The sequence below is a fragment of the Platalea leucorodia genome, assembly GCF_965183815.1.
Source record: "Platalea leucorodia genome assembly, chromosome: 7".
In the NCBI taxonomy this organism is placed as follows: domain Eukaryota; kingdom Metazoa; phylum Chordata; class Aves; order Pelecaniformes; family Threskiornithidae; genus Platalea; species Platalea leucorodia.
The window spans coordinates 61,460,477-61,480,759 of NC_138829.1; the positions used below are offsets into that span (position 1 = coordinate 61,460,477).

Below are 20,283 nucleotides of genomic sequence, written 5' to 3' on the forward strand. Positions count from 1 at the left end.
ATGCCCCAATTTTGTGGTTGGCACTGACCTGAGTCCTGCTGGGCCTTAGAGTGGCCTGTACATTGCCCAGTTGTCTGTGTTCTGAGGACAAGCTGAGCTCTGGTGTGCTTCACCCGGGCTTGCTCCCGGCCCGCGACATGTCTCTGCTAGAAAAGACAGAGAGCTTCTGTGGGGGCTTTCTGCGTGGATGTAACGCAGCAGCAGCCGAGTTACGCGTAGTGTGGAAGATCCTCAGCTGTGACGGCCCGCTAGCGTCAGAGCCAGCCTCCTTGTGTGGGAGGTCAGAAGTCAGAAATTGCCCTGCTATCTGCCGGTGCACATACTCATTAAAGATTTACGACTAGATCCTCCAAGGTGTTTGTATACCCTGGGATCTCATTTGAAATTGCCTAATAAATGCCTCTGAGGAGCTGGACTGCAGGCTGCGATTTCTTAGACTAAGATAACTGGATATCCAGTGCCTATTAATTATTTAACCGTTGCCCGTGGGAAATTTGAAATAAACAATTCTGTTTGTTAGTGATGTTAAAGTCTTAAACCTCTAATTTTTCACAGCTATCTAAAGAGCATGTATAAATTCCTTAATTAGTAATGAGTACGTATCTCCATTTACATCTTATTTACATGTCATTTCATATTAACCATATTTTGGTGATACAGGAAGCTCTCATGGAAGAATACGCTATTGCAGCCCAGGTGTGGAAACTAAGTACCTGTGACTTGTGTGAAATAGCAAGAAACAGCGTCCTACAGAGCGGATTGTCAGATAAGGTAATTATGGCTGAAAAATCTCTTTTGTGAATATTAGGGCAAGTAGGAACCGAGACGTCAATAGTCTGAAAATTGAATAGTGGGTGCTTACGTCATGTCTTTGTGCACATGCCTGTCCTCTTTTCCAGAAATATTCACAAACTATCTGCTATGCAGTCTTACATTAAAAAAAGTATTAACGTTACATTTTTCCCCATGAGCTTTGTTTTGGAATCCCCAAAACATGCAGAGAGACCAGATGCCTGTTCATATTGTTCTGCCTCCAGTCCCAAACCTTTAATTACTTGGGTGATATCCCTTTGCCAGTAATTTTATACATCATGTCTTGCACTGAGTAAAAACAAACCGCTTGTCATAAGCGAGACATGTTTTTGCTTAGAATGGAGTACTACAGAAAATATTCTGGTTTAGATAAGCAGTCAGATTAGATTAAATTCCCTTTTGGCTCCAAAATCCTATACATTCATGGCTTTCTCTAGGAATTATTTTAGAGCATCCTCTCTTCTAGGTCACCTTCAAACATTCCTCCCAAGCAGCTTGTATGTGAAGGGGCTTTACAAGTATATTCTGTTGTTTCTTTCAGTATTCTCTAATGACAACTACTGATTTTCCTCTTGTGCAACATTTAACTAACAAAAGAAACCTAAGCCTCTTTTTGACCTCTCACATGAAAGATGCAGTAGTGAAGATGGAACACTAGCACAAAGGGTTTTAGCAAGCCAGACTTAGTGCGCTGCTGAGTAATTATATAAACTTTGGTCTTAAAATCTCCAAAACTGGTTACGACTCTGAGGTAGAGTTCACTGGCCAGCTGGTTGAAGCTGCTCTTTTCACTTGCACTGGAGTCATTCAGCTAACAAATACTCAGTTATACGATAAATCAAAGCAGATGAACTGACTTCTTCCTCTTTATGTTTAATCCCGTTCACAGGAAAAACAGAAATTCTTAGGGGTGAATTACTGTAAAGAAGGGCCTGAGGGAAATGACATTCGAAAGACAAATGTTGCACAGATCCGGATGGCCTTCAGGTACGAGACACTGTGCAATGAACTTAGTTTCCTGTCTGATGCTATGAGAACAGAAGAGATTTCTACTCTGTCGAAGTAGTTACAAACTCAAAGAAACCAGAACATTTCACTCCCAAGCAGGATAAGATGCTAATTACCATTGAATCATCTGTCTTTGATGCTACCAAGGCATAACTGAACAGTACAGAGAAAAATAGAGTATCTATGGAAGGTAAACAGCATTTGCTGTTGTCTTTTACTGCATTATTCTCATTGCAAAAATTTCAGTTTCGACAAACATTAGGCTTTGTAAGACTGCTGTAAATACTAAATGCAAACTCAGAATCACGTAATATTTGTTTCATACTGTCTGACCGTGCACTATATTGTAGCTTGGAAACCAACAGAGAATATTCATAGCGCATCTGTGATATGCGCCTTAGGATTCTGCAGATGCTGACCGTATACGTGCACCTGGTTGTGTCCTGCTAGTCTCAGTAGCCATCAGGCATTTAGCACTTCTAAGTTTAACCCTTTATTCATTAGCAGTTTGTATGGGATGCATAATTTTGAGGCTACTCTTTCAGTCTGGAAGGTGTTCTGACAGAGTTTTTAGCTTAATGTTTCAGCAGTTATACTGGAAAACAAGACAAACCAAAATCGGGTAGTCTCATGTAATGACTAACTAATTACTTCCTGTTGTCATGTAGGATGTCTGTGAGGAAGAGCAGATGAATGCTTTTTAATCTAGTAAGTAGAAAACATGGTGTCAAAATCATTGCTGTTGTACATTGTAATAATGAGTCTGTATCATGAAAACTTTGCCTTGAAAGTTGAGAACACTTTTTTATTGCTTTGTAATGGGAATATATGGGTATGCCAGTTCAAATCACTTGGAAATTTATGCAGATAATTTTGGTTGCATGCGAAGGGAAATTTTTTACTTGAACAAAGGAAGTGTTCTTACGAATCAGTGGTAGAAACTCCAGACCTGGGTTCTGGTCCTACTTCTGACATCTTTTTACACATTTGTGTTAGTTTGTATTTTAGTCAATTAGAGTTGAATGAGAAGTCAAACTGTCTATTTATATGGAAGCTACCCCACTTGAAATCTGTCATTTCAAATCATGTTACGTTAAACTTTTTATTTAATGATGGAGTGGCTAGTAGAATACAGCTACTGGAATATTTATCACTTTCCATCTTTTTTCTGTTTGATCATCCTTCTTAAGACACAGTACTACTCTTTGAGAAAGGATTAAAGGTAATAACATGATAGCATCTACGTACTGTAGAAGCTGCATGTAGTTTCACACCAGAACAGCCTGGAGGCTGGGGCAGCAGAGGATGTTGATGCCTGTAAGTCCAACATTACACTACTTAGTTTGAAGGCCCGTAGTCCCTAAGCTAGGATCCTAGGCTACAGACCTGGGTATCTAATACGATACATAGGGAGGTTAGGCAGCTTAGACCAGTAATTCAGAATTAATGCATAAAAAGCAAATCATGAACACTAGCCCATCAAGCCTCCCTAGACCTAGAACCCTGCATGTTTTACTACATCAGATGTCTTGTGCCACTTGTATTTCTTAGGCCAGGCCCTTCTCCTGGGGCTCAGGCACCTACACCCATCCTTTCCAGAGCTGATCAGGTCTCCCTTTCCCTTGTAAATGCAGCCAGAAGTAGCAGTGGTGACATCACCAGTACCAAACAACTCATTAATGGCATGAATGTATATGTGCATTGAAGACATATGCTCTCCCCTCAGGCTGTGGCAGTTCAAAGCAATACCCACAAGGACACTTTTTTAATGTACCTGCTGTCCTGAATGGTGATTGCAGGGACATGGCACCAAAGCAAGGGAAGGAAGAATTCCCTATCACCTCCTAGAGCTGTGCAGCCCTGTCAGAGCCCCATAAGAGAGATTAAACGGAAGCAGCCTGGAAGCAAGGCTGCTCTGAGGGAAACCAAGGCACAGGAGCGGAGTTCTGGCCATCCAGTCACCATTACAGTTAGCTGGTGCCGTGCATAGGGAGCTGCGGTGATTGCAGACGTTCCTCATCCAAAATACGGTTGCAGACAGGTGGCGGGAGACTTGACGTTAGCTCTTCAGCGACCTAGCCTAGTGTCTGCAGTGTTCAACTAGTGCCAGATTTTGTATTCCTTGTGCAGCTAAAAATTGTGTGAAACCATGCTACGCTGCTCAACTGTATGATAATAAAATTGTCCAAAGTTCTTAGTCAACAATGCCTATTGGCCTCACTGTTAGAAACTTTAGCAGCGCATATAATGCATTATCAGGATTGGTGAGCGTAATTTTCTTGGGACAAAGTCTGAAAACAGTGGTTGAAGCATTTTAGCTGCATAAAATGCAGATGTCTTGTTTTCGTTAGTACAACTTAGTAATAAATTGTTATCGACATAACATTATTTACCTGCAAAAAGCATCTGTGTCCAGGCTAAATAAGCAACATGCTTGGTTTGAAGAATTTCAACTGTAAGTATTTTCATCTGATAAACATTGCTTTGCTTGGGTTGTTTCACCTGAAGATTGCTACTAGCGCTGTTCACGTTGTCACTTAGATTTCTTATTTAGTTTTCTTAATATTATACCAAATGTGTAGGTTTGTTAATACCTTTTCAGCTTTCCTTACCTCAAACACATCAGTTTCTAATATGTCTGTAGCTCTTATTAAAGAAAAAAAACCCAAACTGGATTTGAATATTGTTGCTTCAGAATGGGAGAATATCCTGTTTTTTCTCATCATTTCATTGGTGTTAAGGTTCAAACATTATTCAAGACTTCCTTACATCTGTTAGCTCAGAGCATTTTATACTTTCACCTAAACTGGTTAATTATGGTTATTTGCTGTTTACAACATATCTCTCTGAACAATTTCTAGTGATGCTCTTCCATTCCGTTACATTACTTCAGCAAACTTAAGGCATTTGCTCTGCCACTGGATAATACGATTTTTTTTTGCACCCCAGAGCTACCTTATCTTCTATCATTGTTCTTTACCTGTGGCTAAACCTTTCTGTTCTATTTGCCTAGTTAAAATCTAAGTCTGAAAAAGGTGGGTGGGGGAGGGATGTCTGTAAAAGCTGCTTTTTCTTTCTGTGCCTGGGTTAAATGCTGTTTCTCTTTTGCTTCTTGTGGTGGAAGCATTAAACATTAAACCAATAAATAAATTATAAAAGAACACGGTTAGGGTTTTTGTGCATGTATACCTCTCAACAAAACTGTAGCTGCTCAAAATCGCTGCATTTAAGTAGAACTAAAAGCCTATGCAATTAAACTGTTTGTAGTACAGAAGACTAAACCAAAATTAAGGACTACCACAGCATGAAAACGGGCACAAAACAGTGGAGATAGAGAGAAGATATTTAGGAGGAGCTAAAAGCTTAGCTGACTTAAAGCAATTCAGCGTTAATGAAAACCAACTGTTCTCACTTGGGCCAACAGAAGCCCTGGCATTAAGTCCTGAAGTGAAATCGTACTGCGGGGCTGCCCTGCTGCCTCTTGGTGCCCTGGTTCCCTGCTCATCCAAACCGGGCATCAGGGCAGGGCCTGCAGCACCTCTTCCTCGGCCTGGAGCCTCATCTTGATACTAAACTGAGGGTCAGAACACCTGAATTTGGGAGCAGGAAACCCGTTCTGACACTCACAGTTAAGCAGTACACAGAACAACTTCATCTGACAAAAAGAACACAACTAAGAAGCCAACAAGTGACAAACCGAAATAAATAGTTAACACCAACACAGACATTCTGCTACAGTCAAGATGACTTTTGAGGAAAAAAAGTTTAACACAAATTACTTTCTTCAGTAGGAAATGTAATAAATATTTTTAGATGAACATGCATGTCTCTTCTGTACATAAACCCTTTATTTCTGTACAGAAACAGCACTCATGAAGCACAAGAGTACAGATTCCTCTGTAACTGAAGAACGTGTATCTCTCCCCCATGCCTCTCAAAGCACTAAATGTCAATGTTAAGCAGCATAGAGAAAAGTGTACGTATAATAGTGAGCCACCAACACCACTAATTCATTGCTCGTTAACCGGGACTAATGAGTACACTCTCACATAAAAAATGTTTTTGGAAGGGCTGTTAAAGTGGGTTGGAACCACGTTAGTATGGAAGCATAAACTGTTTTATCAAAACCCTACCTTGTTCCACATACAATCACATTCCAGAAGGGCAGGTTTCTGACTAATTTAAGCTTAATTCATAAAAACATCCCACATTTTTAAATAGCACTGTGAACCAAAGAAGAGTGCTCATTTAATTACCTGCTGGATAGTATTCTTCATTCCACCAGACTCACACTGGGGAAAGTTCTATCCAAGTTCACAAAACTGATTTTTTTTTAACTTCAGGCCTACAAACCCCATGCCCAGCATTTAATATTTTACCCTCAATAGTTAGGTTAGTGAGGTAAGCAATAGGTAAGCAATCACCTACTAATTAACATCGTGACAGCTCAGATAGATAGATACAAAAGCAGAAGGCGCTGTCAGATCCCTCACAGACATAACGTTAATTGGAACGTGGCTGCTTCACAGCAAGATGCGTTACCTGGTGACGGTACACTGCGGTTACTGGAAGAGAGCACGATCCCACTCAGGTTAACGTCAGCTACCTGTAGCAACAGGCAAAGACTGTTCAGTCTTTAGAGTATGTTGCCATGTGACAAATTCTAGGCCTCGGAACCAAACATCTGAAGAAATGACAATTAAAAAAATTCAGTTTTGAAATTACTGATTTTTAAGACACTTAGAAGGAAGCAGCATTCCGTTCACCCACTTGAAACAGGTGAGGATAACACCTTATGGTAAGTTTTCTTCAAGAGTGGTTTAACAACAGAAAATATAATTCATTACTGTAATATTAGTCACAATATAGTTACTTCACAATATAATTACTTCCATTACAGAGCATGTGTTATTTAGTGGATACAAAATTAAGGAATATGTATATGCAGTGTCAAGAATTAAAACCATACAGGTTAATATAGAGCTCCCACTTATATCGGGCATCTTTAAGGCTCCCTGAGGAGGCCATATGACAAATGACAGGGATTCAGGATTCAGCAGGACACAAAGCACAAAGAACCACAGCTAAGATGTTCTTCTAAAAATAATGTGTTTGGCACATACGGCTACGCAGGGGTGGAATTTTAACACTTCAGTTCAAACCTATAGCACAGAAATCTCACTGGTTGCCTTCTCTTTCCAGAACTGGAATGAGCATGGATTAGAAAACCTTTATAATTACATACAAAATTCTCTTTTAAAGGAAAGAAAGAAGTTAAATACACCTTTTCCACTAAAAAAAAGAAACATGCACATTACATTAATACGGTGTCTAAACTGGAAACCTAGTAAATATCAACATTTGTTAATTCCCCAAGTACACCTGCCTCCCCATGTGCCTGTCAACTGGGAAGTTTCCCAATTTTAATTTCCTGATGTGTTAATGAATTCCTCTCCCATTTCTCACTTACTTTGAAAGATCCAAACAGATAAACCAAGTAACCAGACAGAGGAAACAGTTATATTAATTACATACTTCAATTCTTACTAAAAAACGGGAAAAATCTGAGAAGAAAGAATACTGCAAACCTTGCCATTTTTAAGCTTTAAAATACTACCAGAAACATGATGGAATAACTTGGGGGGAAAAAGTAAATCACACTTCTCTGGCGGGGGGGGAGAAATAAGGGAATCCTTTCCCCAAAGAAACCTGCTGCTCAATACTGTCCTTTTAAGAAGTAGAGATGTTTGTTTGATGTTTCCCATCACTGCAGAACATTCCAATTTATTTGTTTTGACAAAAGAAAAATAGAAGAACCAGACCAAGTCTTTTTTGCAGAGCTGCATTTAAGCTGCCTTGTTAATACCACACTTCAAAGTGTAAGAAAGAGACATCTGACTCATAATGGCATGCTTTTAACCACACCACCTGACCATGGAACCATATTTAGATGAAAATTCAGTTTTCAGACTTCTGTGGTATTAAAGCCAAGAGATTCCTTAAGCTTAAAAGAACTTTGACATTTCTTCCAAAGTAACTTTATTGCACAATTCATACACAAATTTAATATACTGGAATGTCCTTAGCTATTAATGCAATCTACAATGTTTAAATTACAATTTCACATTAAACCTGTAAGAAATCTTCACTTAACGCCAGAAAGTTTAGTTTGTTCTAATGCCCCCCACCAACAGTTATTCATAGTAATTCACATTTTCAAGGTCTAGCTTCTGGAACCATTGCCAACGCGATTCCATCTCCTTTTCTAAAACTGCTTGCTATACGTAGCACTTCAGACTAGGTAATACCAACCAGTACCAAATTACTTGTTTTTCAGTGTTAATGTACCTATTATCCCACATAACATACAGTACGTATATTTTACAAGGCACACATTACAGTACCTACACCGCAGCAGTGTGAATTACAGCAACTTAATTAAAAAAAGCTGTACAGAATACAAAGTTTACTTTTTCACTATTTAAATAATTTTTGCATTAGTTTATATTGTAATTGCAAGTGTCATTATGCTGCAATTAACAACCTGTTTGCATCATTACAAAATTACATTTTAAGAAGTTCACGTAAGTTCTCAGCAGAAAGTCAACTTATAAAATCTCAGTTCAGAAGTATAATTCTTGAAATACTTGAAAAATAAAGTTAGCTTGAAGCTTTAATTTAGATGCTCTTTCTGTTCCAGTGATATAAAAAGTTTAAAAAATTCAAAGGTTATTTTAAAGTTCTGAACATGGACTAACCCAAGCTCAAAAAGCAAAAAGAAACCAAACTGGTGTGTAATTAGGAATATTTGCAAATACTTTAGTGGAAAATCTCTGACCATTAACAATTTTGAGCCCAAATAATAACTGCCTTTATGCAACCAAATGGTCCACACGTTTTCTGAGGAATATCTCATTGATATCAAAGGACTAACACAGGGAAAAAATTGTTCTAAGCTATATACATTAGTAAATGGATTTTTCAATAGTTAAATACAGATTTACACACTAAGCCATACTGGCTTTTAGATGATACACACAAGAAGAGTATGTTGCTTATCTGTCTTAATGTCTATGATAAATTTGACAAGTGTGCCATAAGCCAAGCTCAAATGGGTGCCATATGCTATGCACGTTCCTTAACAAACAGAAGTGTAATAGAGAAATTCCCAGCATCTCGTCCCCAACGGAACTAAATTATTTTGTAGTCAATTAAGAAAAATAACTCAAATGTGCATATCTACGTGTGCACACGCCTTTTAGTTCAGAACCTGTCTGTGATGAAAGGCCTTAGCCTTAGCCTTATGGCATCATTGAATTTTAACAAGTATAGTAATTAAAAATGCAGTCTTAGAGTAAGCAAGATGTATGCTGATATTCCCTCAAATGCTACACTTGAGTATTTCTCACTCAATAGCCTCAAGTTAAAAGAGTAGTATTGGTTAGTATATATTAAAAAAATAATTAATTCTCTACAATAGCAGTTGATTTCCATAACACTATTTACGCAGAAGAGGCTTAGATGCGTTTCCTGAATACTAACAATTTATTTTAGACTGTCTAAACTCAGCTCTTTGAAGATTTTACTCTGCTAGACACAGAAATACTGTTGCACTCCAGTTGTGATATCCCTTTTCCCAAGTTGTCACACGCGTATTTCACTGCAAGCAACATTATTATTAAAGAAGTTTCTCTCTGCTACATAAAAGCATATTGCACTTGTAGATATGAAGCACAGCACCCTTAGATTATCACCTTATAACTCTTAGTATACCTCATAACAACTCTGATTTCATCACTTCAAAAACTCAAGAGAAGCAGATAAAACCACGGCATCAGACTGAACTACACCTTAACTGCTCATTCAAATAAAGTCATTCTCTTCAGATACGCCTAATGTTTAAAAATAATTTTGGCTGTTCTTGATCAAAAAACTATAAAGAAACCGATTTACTTTTTTTTTAGGATTTTTTTATGAAACTGTGTAATGTTTCCAAGCTAATAAGACTATGCTAAATATCATATTTAAAAAAATATTCTAAGAGAATCTTGTGAGAAGAATAAAGGGAAGGGCACAAGTACATTTACAGAGCTGCCTACACTCTCCAAAACAGATCTAAAATAATTAATACCAAAACTCATAACGGATCAGATTGAAATCAGTATCTGTAAACACTAAAAGCAGCAATAACTGGCTACTGAAGAACAGGCAGTAAGACATCTTCAAGTTTCAGCAGTAAAATTTCAGATTAATAATCATTAGTGCTAACTCATCATCTTTATTCACATTTGTCATGAAACTAAAAGGGACTGCTTTTAAGGATAAGAACGGTGGGGTCAAGCCATCTGACATGGTTCACCTTCTGTAGCAGTACGCTGTGATGTTCAAACAGCAGTTAGCAGTTGTAGTTGTGCTGTTACAGATTGCTTCATCTAGTAGTTGAACTGTTAATTAATATTGAAAGTTGTTAAAATAAACTTTGTTAATGACCAAAGAGTTTACTGAAAGTACAGATTAATAATTAAGACCGCACACACATACACCGGCTCATATACCCTCTCAAAAGAGCAGCATAGATTCACAGCAGCCAAGGAGAGAAGTAAAAGACAGACTGTGGAAGAATGAGAGGTAAAAACAGACGTTCGTGAAAACGAAAGCTTCAAGTGCTTCTGCTATTATCAGCTTGTTGGCCAGTGTCAGGGTCTGTGAGGCTGGCCCACCTCGTCTACCATGTTAAGTATATAAGTAGCGATATCATCTTCTGTAGGTGCATCTGAGACCACCCAAGAATCACTTGCCCCAGTCACTTGCCGACGGCAGACAGGACAGCTTCGGTGATGATCACTCCTGTTAGGAAGCCAGAGAAATGAGTATTTTTCATTGATGGTCTTCCTGGCCAAAAAAAGCCAAAGTAGCCCCCAGACAAAAAAAAAAAAAAAAAAAAAAAGCCAAAAACAAACTAACAAACAAAAAAAACCCAACAAAAAACCAAACCCCATTCCAGTGAGAACTTCAAGAATGATCAGGTCAACTGGATTAGACCACGTATATATTTTTTTGTTGTTTAAATACTTTTTCTTGGTGAGGAAGATTGGCCGACAATTCTGAATGTAGCTCCATTCTTTGAGTGATAAATTTGGAGTCATGTTCCTCATAATCAAGTTTGCTCAGGTTAAACAGAATGCATCTAGCTACCTGTCCAGAAAGTTTAAATGGAAATCCATGGTCTAAATTAAGTCTTCCTACCTTCAGATATTCAGCTGAGGTACTGCAGAAACCAGTCCCCATAAGCTTCCTATATAAAAAGGAACCCTTTTCCTGGGTCATTGAGCCCACTGAAGTTTAGAACTGGTCCCTCAGCGTTGCAACACCCTCCACCAACTAACTCAGGGGTCCCAAACAATTATGCTTCTGAGCTGCGAGCCTCTGTTATATGCCTAGGTTAAGAAGAGATGAACCTTAAAAATCGAATACCAAAACTAGAATGGTGTAACTGGAACTTCAGCTGATTCATTAGCCGAAGTAGAAAATAATCTGCTCTCCACCACAGTCCATATATTGCTGATGTTAAAATATTTTCCCAGAAGAGAGATGACTAGTTACACTCTGAGATCCAGCGATTTTTACTATGTTTTCTCCTTGTGGGAGCATGGCAGTTATAAGAGCAACTTATAAAAGAAGCTTTTAATGAGACTTTGTGAAGCATAACATGCCAGCATCAGCACATACCCTGTCTTCTCTAGTCTTCAAGCAAGAATACAATAATTTAATTTTACAAGAATAAAACAGATAATAAATTACAAAACGAATGCTGAAAAGCACTTTCACATCTCTTTTTCCAAAATGAAATTCCTCATAAGATGCTTAAAAATTCTGAAATCCTTCTTTCCTTCTGCTGCAGTCTGCTTTTACTCAAGCTTGTTATATATCATATGTACATTAGCTTGCAAATACCTTCAGGCATTAAATTACATGAGAACTAAGGAATCTGTCAGACCAAACTGAAACATGTCAGATAACCGGTACATACTATAAAATAATGAATATCCTTTAATATGTATTACCATTTATCAATGCATTTCTGGCAGAAGCTGTGAGCACACGGCAAGATTAAATCAGCACGCCCATCCATGCAGATGCAACATTCTTCTTCATCTGTCAGCTGTTTAACCCTGCAGAAGAGAACATAGTATTTTCTCCCAGATAACTAATAAGTTTTATATTTATGCCCTAGTAACTACACTAGTTACTACCTTTTTCATAATAATTAGCAATGGAGAGAAAGGAACACCCGTGCTTATCTGCAAGGAATATGTACTTTTGTGAATGGCCTAGTTACATCATCCCAGCCTACGTCAGCAGACAGCCTCAAGCTACCAACAAACAGCAGTAAATGAATTAAACTAAGTTACAACATGCATTTATTTGTTGTGTCATGTGGTGCTTTTGGTGTTGCAAAGGGTTATGCAACTCTTTTTTGGTATCAACAAGGAAGGGTGAGAAGTTGTAAGTACATATCACACGACTGGGCAAAAGAACAGAAACATTGTTTACATTAAAGGCAGGAGAAAAATCTGCCTTCCTTTCACGGAGTGCCAGGCTGAACTATTTCATAACGAACTCTGTCAAATTTCTGCGTACTGGCTTATATCCTAGATAAAAACACGCACGTTGAGAGGATCACTACTAGAACGCACTAATTTCACATGCCATTAAAATGCCAAGAGCCAAATTGCTCATTAGATTGAAAAGGCTGGTTTTAGCTTGCAATATGCTCCTCATGATTGTTCCCTCAAATTAGGGCTCTCTCTCAACTTGACTTGTTACCACAGCTTTTCCAGTTAAGCTTCTAGGTGTTCTCAGGGAAGTGTGTGCGTGGGGAAGTTTAAAAATTAGATCACTCCCCACGCAGACATTTTCATTTTATCTGTCTTCATTTTTTTCCCCCCAAATAACAGATATCTGTATGGAAAGTTCCTAATAGTAGTAATATTTGCATTATCAAGACTTCTCAAGCGTGAAAAGGTGCAGAGAATCCTCAGCTTTCACTGACCTAACCAGACATGTAAAGTTCCCTAATTTTATAGTCATGGCTCACTTCCGAGACAGCCAAGTAAGTGTTCTGAAATTTTTAGGTTTTCCAAAAATCCTGATTTGGGAATCCCTTCTGTGACTTGGGGCACAGAAGTAGCATTCTAGAAAGAATGGCATTTCAGGAGGGACAGTCCACCTTAATGACTATTGACCAGACTGCTTTTGCTTAGGTAGCTTGGGAGCTTGTCAAATACAGAGTATTTTTTTAACTGTATAGATTAGCCAGCTAATGGACAGCAATTAACATGTTTTTGTTTCATTCTTCAGTAGGTCCTTGGGGTTTCCTTTTCAATTTGCTTTTTGAGAAATTACTTTAGAATGCTAGGAGATTTTTTTTGTAGAATTACAGATGGTGATTCGCATTCAATGAGGACAAGTTTCCAAAAAACCTATATTTTGATTAGCTCACTAAGTTCTTTGGACTTGCTCCCTTTCATTTCCCTCCCCCATGCAACTCTGAGTACTAACCTTTGATAACACTTACATTTTTGAGATTTGCTGGTGTATATACAAGCAATTACACTTAAAATGGATGTCCTATTTATAAAGTTTCTGGAACCTAAGATTTAGCCATTGGACTAAGTTTCTGAAGAAATGGTAAAATACAAGAGTGACAAACTAATGAAATGCTTGTCTCTTCATTATCAGAAAGCATAAAACACTTATGGATATTTTGGAATGCTCCAAATAGGAAGCGGATGTTCCAGAGAAATGGGGTAGTATTCCAGTGGAAGAAGTTAAGATAGGAAGAAGAATGAAACAGATAATATTTGCTATTTTTGGACAGTGACAGCTAGCTCTTGGAGAGCTGAAAAATGTCTGAAAGTGAGAAGAATTTGGGCAAATTGGAGGGTATCACGGAAAAACAAACAGAAGATTTCCTCGGTGTAAAATACTTGAAGGTGCTTCAGCCTCTATTTTCCTTAATGACTTGAAAAACTTGGATAAGATACAAGCTCACTAAATGCAGCCTATTACCAGCATATTAGAAAAGTATACTGGTTTTTTGTTATTTATCACTAATACTACTTCAAGCAATGAAGTTTACAAACATGAAGGATGCTCATCTCCCCCAACTCCAGGTCTGAAAATTGAAAAAGAAACTCACCTAGGAAACCTTATATCTACTTTTGTAGCAATATATGAAGTCATTTTGCATAAGCATTTGGGGTTTTTTTTGTTTGGTTTGTTTGTTTGAAGTAAAAGGCCATTTCCAGATATACATGTGTTCTAGTATAACCATGTATCTTTGAGAAAGAGCAGGAAAATATGCTTTCCCAAACACGTCCACAATTTGCTATCAAATTCTAGCATTTTAATAACTCAGAACAGCCAATAATTTAAGATTATTTGTTCCCAAACAAGAGAAACAGGAAATTAAATGAAAAGAACACATTCTGCCATCCACTGACGTAGAAAAAACAGTGGGCTCTGTCTGTAGAATGACAACATAGCCAACCCTCTTCTCATTCTAACAGCTGGAGTGTGACACTCTAATGACAGTTAACTAGCTCAGCAACTTGTTTTGTTAAAATGCCTGGCTCCCAGCTCTTCACTGGCTGATATAGAGAACTATACCATTTACTACTTTTTCTTGAAAAACCTCTCTCTACCTCACTTAAAACTGAGTTAGAACTCTGAACTAATTCAGAAAGTTAAAAGTCAGGAATCACTGCTAGCAACATTTTCACCACGGGAAAGGGTGACAAGCTGCTTGCTGTTACATTCAGTTTGAACTGAAGTTACTGCAGGTGTTGACCTCAGTCTTTTGCTTTTCCTCTAGTTAACAAAGCAGGATGTCAACATGTGTGAGACAGTTCACATTCTTCCAGTCTTACAAGTTAAATTATTACTATAATTGATGAGTTTCTAGTGGCAACAGATGGGAACTTTCACATGCCAAAATGCAAAAGAGGAAGAGAAAGTTTAAGTGGAACAATAACAAAATCTGTTTAAACAAACACTGTCAAAACCCCTAGATTTGTAGCTGCAGCTGATTCCATTTCCTCCTGTTTCTTTATTCAGGAGATTCAACATATACCATGTTTATATTAGAACTGATCATTAAAATGATTGTTCTGAAGCTAAGGTATGGTAGCACCAGCAGAATTTCACCCAAGTACATTGCAGCTATTCACGTTTGTGATGATAGAAAGTCTGCATCTGCCAAGAGCATGCTGTTTTGATCATTAGGTGTTTGTAGATCAGATTTTACACACAACTTCCAAAATATTTATGTTGTAACTGCAGTCAGAAGCTAGAGTATATCAAAATACCTTCCCATCCACAAGCTGGCCTGACAAGATGACACAGACATCAAACTCTCAGCAGCTTCTTCAGAAGTACCACTCTGTGCAAGAACTCCTGCTGCTTGACTGGTGATGTCTTTATAAAGTTGAGTGAACTGATACAAGTTCAAGATTCTGGAAGCTTCCACGATGCCACTTGTTTTATTTATCTTAAGATACAAGAATTGTTTACAATTACATATCAGATTTTTACTTGACATTGCTCAAAATTCTTTTAATGCACTGCAGTTCTCATGGCAGTAGCCACCTTCCCAAGTGTCCATCAGTATGTTAGCAACTGCAGTCTGCTTCAGTAAGAGTTAAGACCCGCAAAAACAGCTGTTTCATCATGAAGAATACCACAGTTAGGACTACATTTTTAGGGCAAGACAATTACCATCACTACTCAAACGGATTAAGTTGTGAGTAGGGACCTAATGCCTAAAAAACTGGGCTAAACTTAGAACAAAGAACAGAATAATCAGTCATTTCATACTTGAACTTAAAATAACCTACAATGATGGCTGCCTTAATGAAAACTAAGAGCAAACAGAAAATTGCAAACTGTTAGTTTCAAACGAAGTTTGAGTTGGCTTGGTTGAAAACGCATGTTAAGATTCCTCACTGGATTCAGGACCATTTAAGGATGTTCCTTGATAGGATACAGAGGGGAAAAAATCTCCTCATTAGAAGGAGCAAACCTAGTAAGTTTTGTCATGCTCTTCAAACTAAGTTAAACATTTAACTTTTAGATTGGTTTTCTAAGGAATGAGAATATAGACAGTTACACTAGCTCAAATGATAATGCTTGGAATTGCTGACTAACTTCTACTACTATCAAACAATATAGTTACCACTTTTTTGTACTATTTGATTACCATGACTTGAACTCGCAAATCATCTGAATTGGTAACTAATGGGCTGTAAGAACTCCATTAGAAGATATTCCTTTAAACTTAGTTATGAAAATATTTTTGTTAACCTGCTTTTTGCAGAAACTTAGAATTTCGACCTAATTTATCCCAAATAGTGTCCTTGAATACATCACCCATATCAAAATATATACGCAAAATATATGTAGCAGGTGTTGGACTTTGCCAGTAGAAGTGACAGTCCTGAAATATCTGTACACAAAACCCCCACCAAATTAAAATTTTCAACAATCTTACTTTAGTGCATATTATCCGAACGACCACCTTCCAGAAAGCAGAAGAATCAGAACCAGGCTGCACTTCAAATAACAGATGTTTGTCTTGTCCAGAAGCCAATTTTGCAGTACTGAAATAAAGAAACATCAGTTTTACATCATGTGCTAGACATGCAAAGATCAGCAACCTCAGCCACTGTGGTATTATTTATTGTTCACCTACGTGCTCTTTAGCCTTAAGGAGATTTTATCAATATTGCCCAGAGACATGAAATTAAAGAGTAATGACCTTCTTAGCATGTCATTAAATATTAAGTACACAGTCCATTTCACTTTAAATTGCACATTAAATTTCAGAAAATGATGTGCAAGTCTTTTGATCCAGCATCAGCAAGCAAGTGTCCTTTAAAGACATTTTAATTTATATATACTTTCACTGTTTATTACCGTAATCATACAATCTTGTGGTCCAATCTAAAATGGTTATTTCCTTACCATGTATGTAAAAAAAGCATGCAGGTACCAACACATGCAGATGAGGTGTATTTTTGTTAGTATATATTAATAATGAAGCAGTCAGGTGAAAGCTTCGGGTGACCCTGAGATTTTTGCTTTTTTGTATTTTTTTTAAATGGAACACAGACACAAAGGTCTATTCCATAAGAATCAGAACAAGCTATGTTACAGTCAGGCTGAAGTAAACACTGTAAAGAAATAAAAACCCCCTTGAATAACAATGATATTTTAGAATTAATTACACTGAGATACGCTTAGATTCTCAGGCAAAACATAAAGTAATGTTCTTCAAAATCTATTTATGTGTCTACCCAGAAGACAGCTATCTGTTCTTGAAGGTCATTCATAAAAGTAAGACACTGTACAAAACAATTTCTAAACTGAATACAAATTCCCATTATAGTTAAACAACAAACACTACCAAAAGCCACTCACTACAAAGCCCCTTTTCAGTGTGCACGTTTCCACTTCATGTCATTTTATACCATAAATATTGGGTAAAAATGACAACTCTGCTTTTTTGTTAATTTATTTTTCCCACCAATGTATCAGTCAAACAAAAGGCAGGTTATGAAAAATCTTACTTATGCAGCCTTTTGTTTGGGATTATCTTGGTCACTGGTTTCAGACAGAAAGGCATGTCTCATCTTTAATAAGGAACAGCATTGCACGTCCACAGAGGTGGGAGAGGTGGTCACAAACAGTTCTGTCTCAGGTACTACCTTCCTAGTGTAGCAGTACTGTCTTTATAGGGCTCGTATTGCTACTTCCTACCAAAAGTGACGGGCAGAGAGGAAGCAGCATTGCATCTTTAGGTGGCTGGTGGAGGGGGGAAGAGTAAGGGAGACAGGTAACACTAACGAAAAGATACTGCTGAACGTCTATCTCTTGTGAACATCTAAGAGAGAAGCAACACTTGCTGGAAGAAGAGTATTGGAGAAAAGTGAATTTAAGGAGGAGAAATGGCTTTGGTTTTGAAGTGTAATTACAACCATTATAGAAGATTTAAGAACTGAAGGAAACATTTCAAAACAAGATGGCCAGATCGGGCTTGGCCAGCACAGGAGAATATATTGCAGACAAGGTCTCTGTAAAACACGAAAAAAAAGAAGGAAACAAAGTAAGGCTTACACATCATTAAGTTCAGCTACTCTTCCCAGAAACTCTTCATACGTTAGGAAACCACTTTCTTGAACCAAAGAGGCATGCTTTGCTACTTTTTCTGGCAACTTGTTAATTACAGTTTGTGTGTGGTTTGAAATTTGTTGACCCATGGTGAAGTTCTTCACCTCAGTTCCGTAGAAAGAAGTTCTCATTCACTTGTAGAGACTCTGCTAAAAATATTTTAGAGTTACATTTGTGTGTTTTATGAACGGCTACTCCCTCATTTTCTTTTAGTGTAAGAGTTTAGCCACCCACTAACCAGTCTAATTATTCTACAGTAACACAACTTGAACAGTCAAATCAGAAACAATGCAGAACACTTAGAAGAGACTGGAATGTGGCATTAACAACTGATGAAAAATGTATTATTTTGCTTACAGCAATACTTGTATTAAAGAGAGATCATTTTTCATGCAGATTTTTCAGCAGCTCCAACACACACATATAAATACATCCAATGGAATGGAAAAGAAAATCTTAAGATGACAATGGTAATTTATGACAATCTTTGTTTTTCCTAAATATTTGTGCATGTGAAAGTCAGAATGTCTACGAATAAGTGTATCAATGTATGTCTATACACAGACACTACATCAGGAATTGGCTTTCTTACATCAGACTGACACTGGCAGATCAAAAGAACTCTCACAGCATTCTTAAACTGGTAAGCCAAGGAATCCATGTCAGTATAAACCACTTTAGAAATCTCCCTATCTACACAAAACACTCAACTTTAGGATGTTTTTACAGAACTGACTTGCTCAAACCTCTCCAGCTTCAACTTATTTCACCTTCCCTTTACACTCATACCTTTTTCCCCAAAAGTCTGCATAAGGATCTACCCTATGCCTTCTGATTCTGAGCCTTTACCCGTTTCCTCCCCTTGATCCCTCTCATTTGGCATTCCCCCCAAATTTCTCTTCGCTCTTTGTCTTGAAATAGCAGAGGCATGCAAATTAATTCTGTCTGTACAGAGTTCGTCGCTTGTAATGCAAACCAGTAGTTTCACACCCTTTTAAGACTTCTACAGATAGAGGTCTGCAATGGCAACCTAATTGCAGAATATCAACCTTAACTTAAACATGCAATAATCTGAAACTAGGTGCATTACAAACACCTTATGAGAGACATCACAGAAATCAGAACTTCATCCTGCATGTACGTATCGCTGCATTTGGGCATAAAACTGCCCAGGAACATGGTCCACAGCTGTCAAGATCTTGCCACGGTTTAAGAAAAACACAGCACAAAGTGAGTTCTTATCGTAGCATTCTATGGTCTATTCTGGTATTTCACACAGGAGAATGAACGTCCAATCTAACGTGAATTTTGACCAATTTCTATTCTCTGACAGATGTGTTCCCCCTCGAGTCACTTCTCTCCTTCCAAATTACCCTCCAGTCATCTCCTCTTCCACTCCCTAGACCTTTCATTTGGTGAGCACACACCCGGAAGATACAACCTCCCAACAGCGTAACCTTTCACCCCTCAAACACAGCCTAGCCCATATCTTCCAGTTCTTCTCTGTTCCCTCTAGCTGAAACGCAGTCTTCCTGAGGAAGCAAAGCACGGCCTGTGAGCCTGCTGAACTGATAATGTAAGATCGTACCGCAGAAAAGTTTGGACAAAAAAACCGCTGCAAAGACGTGTGCAGAAACGTCTCCTTTCGTATAGCCTTCAAGACCAGAGACACACAGAACTATGCACAGACGCATCAGGTGTACACGAGCCTGCTCCCCTCCCAGAGGAGCAGCGAGCGGCCGCGGCACAGGAGCTGCCCTCACCCGACCGTTAAACCGTACTCAACGGCCGGGCTCGAGACAGGCCGCGCGCACGAGCCGGGCTGCGTCACGCGCGCACCGCCCGGCGGGGCGGGGCGGGGCCCGGTCCGCTCCCCCGCCCCCGGCCGCTTCCCCGTGGCCGCCGCGCCCGCGGGTAACCGCCGCTCGGCCCTTCCCGCCCCGACGGACGCGGCAGCGCGGCCCGGCTCAGGGAGGCGACGGGGCTTGGCTCAGGGCGCCCGCACCCAACGGCTTCCCCCGGCCCGGGCCCGGGCCTCGCGCTCCCCGCCCCAGGGCGCCGTGACTGCGGGCCGCGCCAGCCCCCGAGGGGCCGCGGACGGGGGGGGGGCCCGCCAGCAACCTCACCCCAGCGCCCCGGCATCCTGCTCGCCGCCGCCCGACGGGCACCGGAGCGGGGCCGCTCCCCCGCGCGCCCCGGCAGTCGGCGGGCGGCGCAGGCGCAGGCGCGGCG

The 20,283-nt window shown here is 39.1% G+C and overlaps 2 protein-coding genes across 8 annotated transcripts in view; one reads left to right on the forward strand and one right to left on the reverse strand.

The window, feature by feature from the left end:
- Positions 1-4,958, forward strand: part of AMPD3 (adenosine monophosphate deaminase 3) — a 35,251-nt gene extending 30,293 nt beyond the window's left edge. For 3 of the 4 annotated variants that reach the window (XM_082317794.1, XM_082317792.1, XM_082317793.1), the window contains exons 14-15: positions 661-771; positions 1,703-4,958. In XM_082317794.1, the coding sequence (XP_082173920.1) occupies positions 661-771; positions 1,703-1,879 (288 nt within the window). In that variant the 3' untranslated portion in view covers positions 1,880-4,958. Of the gene's footprint in view, positions 1-660; positions 772-1,702 lie in introns of those variants that run through there. The other variant, XM_082317795.1, reaches the window with a different exon arrangement.
- Positions 4,959-7,899: 2,941 nt separating this feature from the next.
- RNF141 (ring finger protein 141) lies at positions 7,900-20,266 on the reverse strand. Of its 4 annotated transcripts, none has more exons than XM_082318872.1 (6): positions 20,178-20,266; positions 17,998-18,200; positions 16,373-16,481; positions 15,192-15,373; positions 11,886-11,993; positions 7,900-10,668 (listed from the first exon to the last, which is right to left on the reverse strand). In XM_082318872.1, exons 2-6 carry the CDS (start codon positions 18,180-18,182, stop codon positions 10,518-10,520), a joined length of 735 nt encoding a protein of 244 aa, XP_082174998.1. In that variant the 5' UTR covers positions 18,183-18,200; positions 20,178-20,266; the 3' UTR covers positions 7,900-10,517. The 4 variants fall into 4 exon arrangements, with proteins under 4 accessions (XP_082174998.1, XP_082174997.1, XP_082174996.1 ...); XM_082318871.1 differs by having other exon boundaries at positions 17,998-18,197; positions 20,178-20,259; XM_082318870.1 differs by lacking the exon at positions 20,178-20,266 and adding an exon at positions 19,640-19,857 and having other exon boundaries at positions 17,998-18,197.
- Positions 20,267-20,283: the final 17 nt, after the last annotated feature.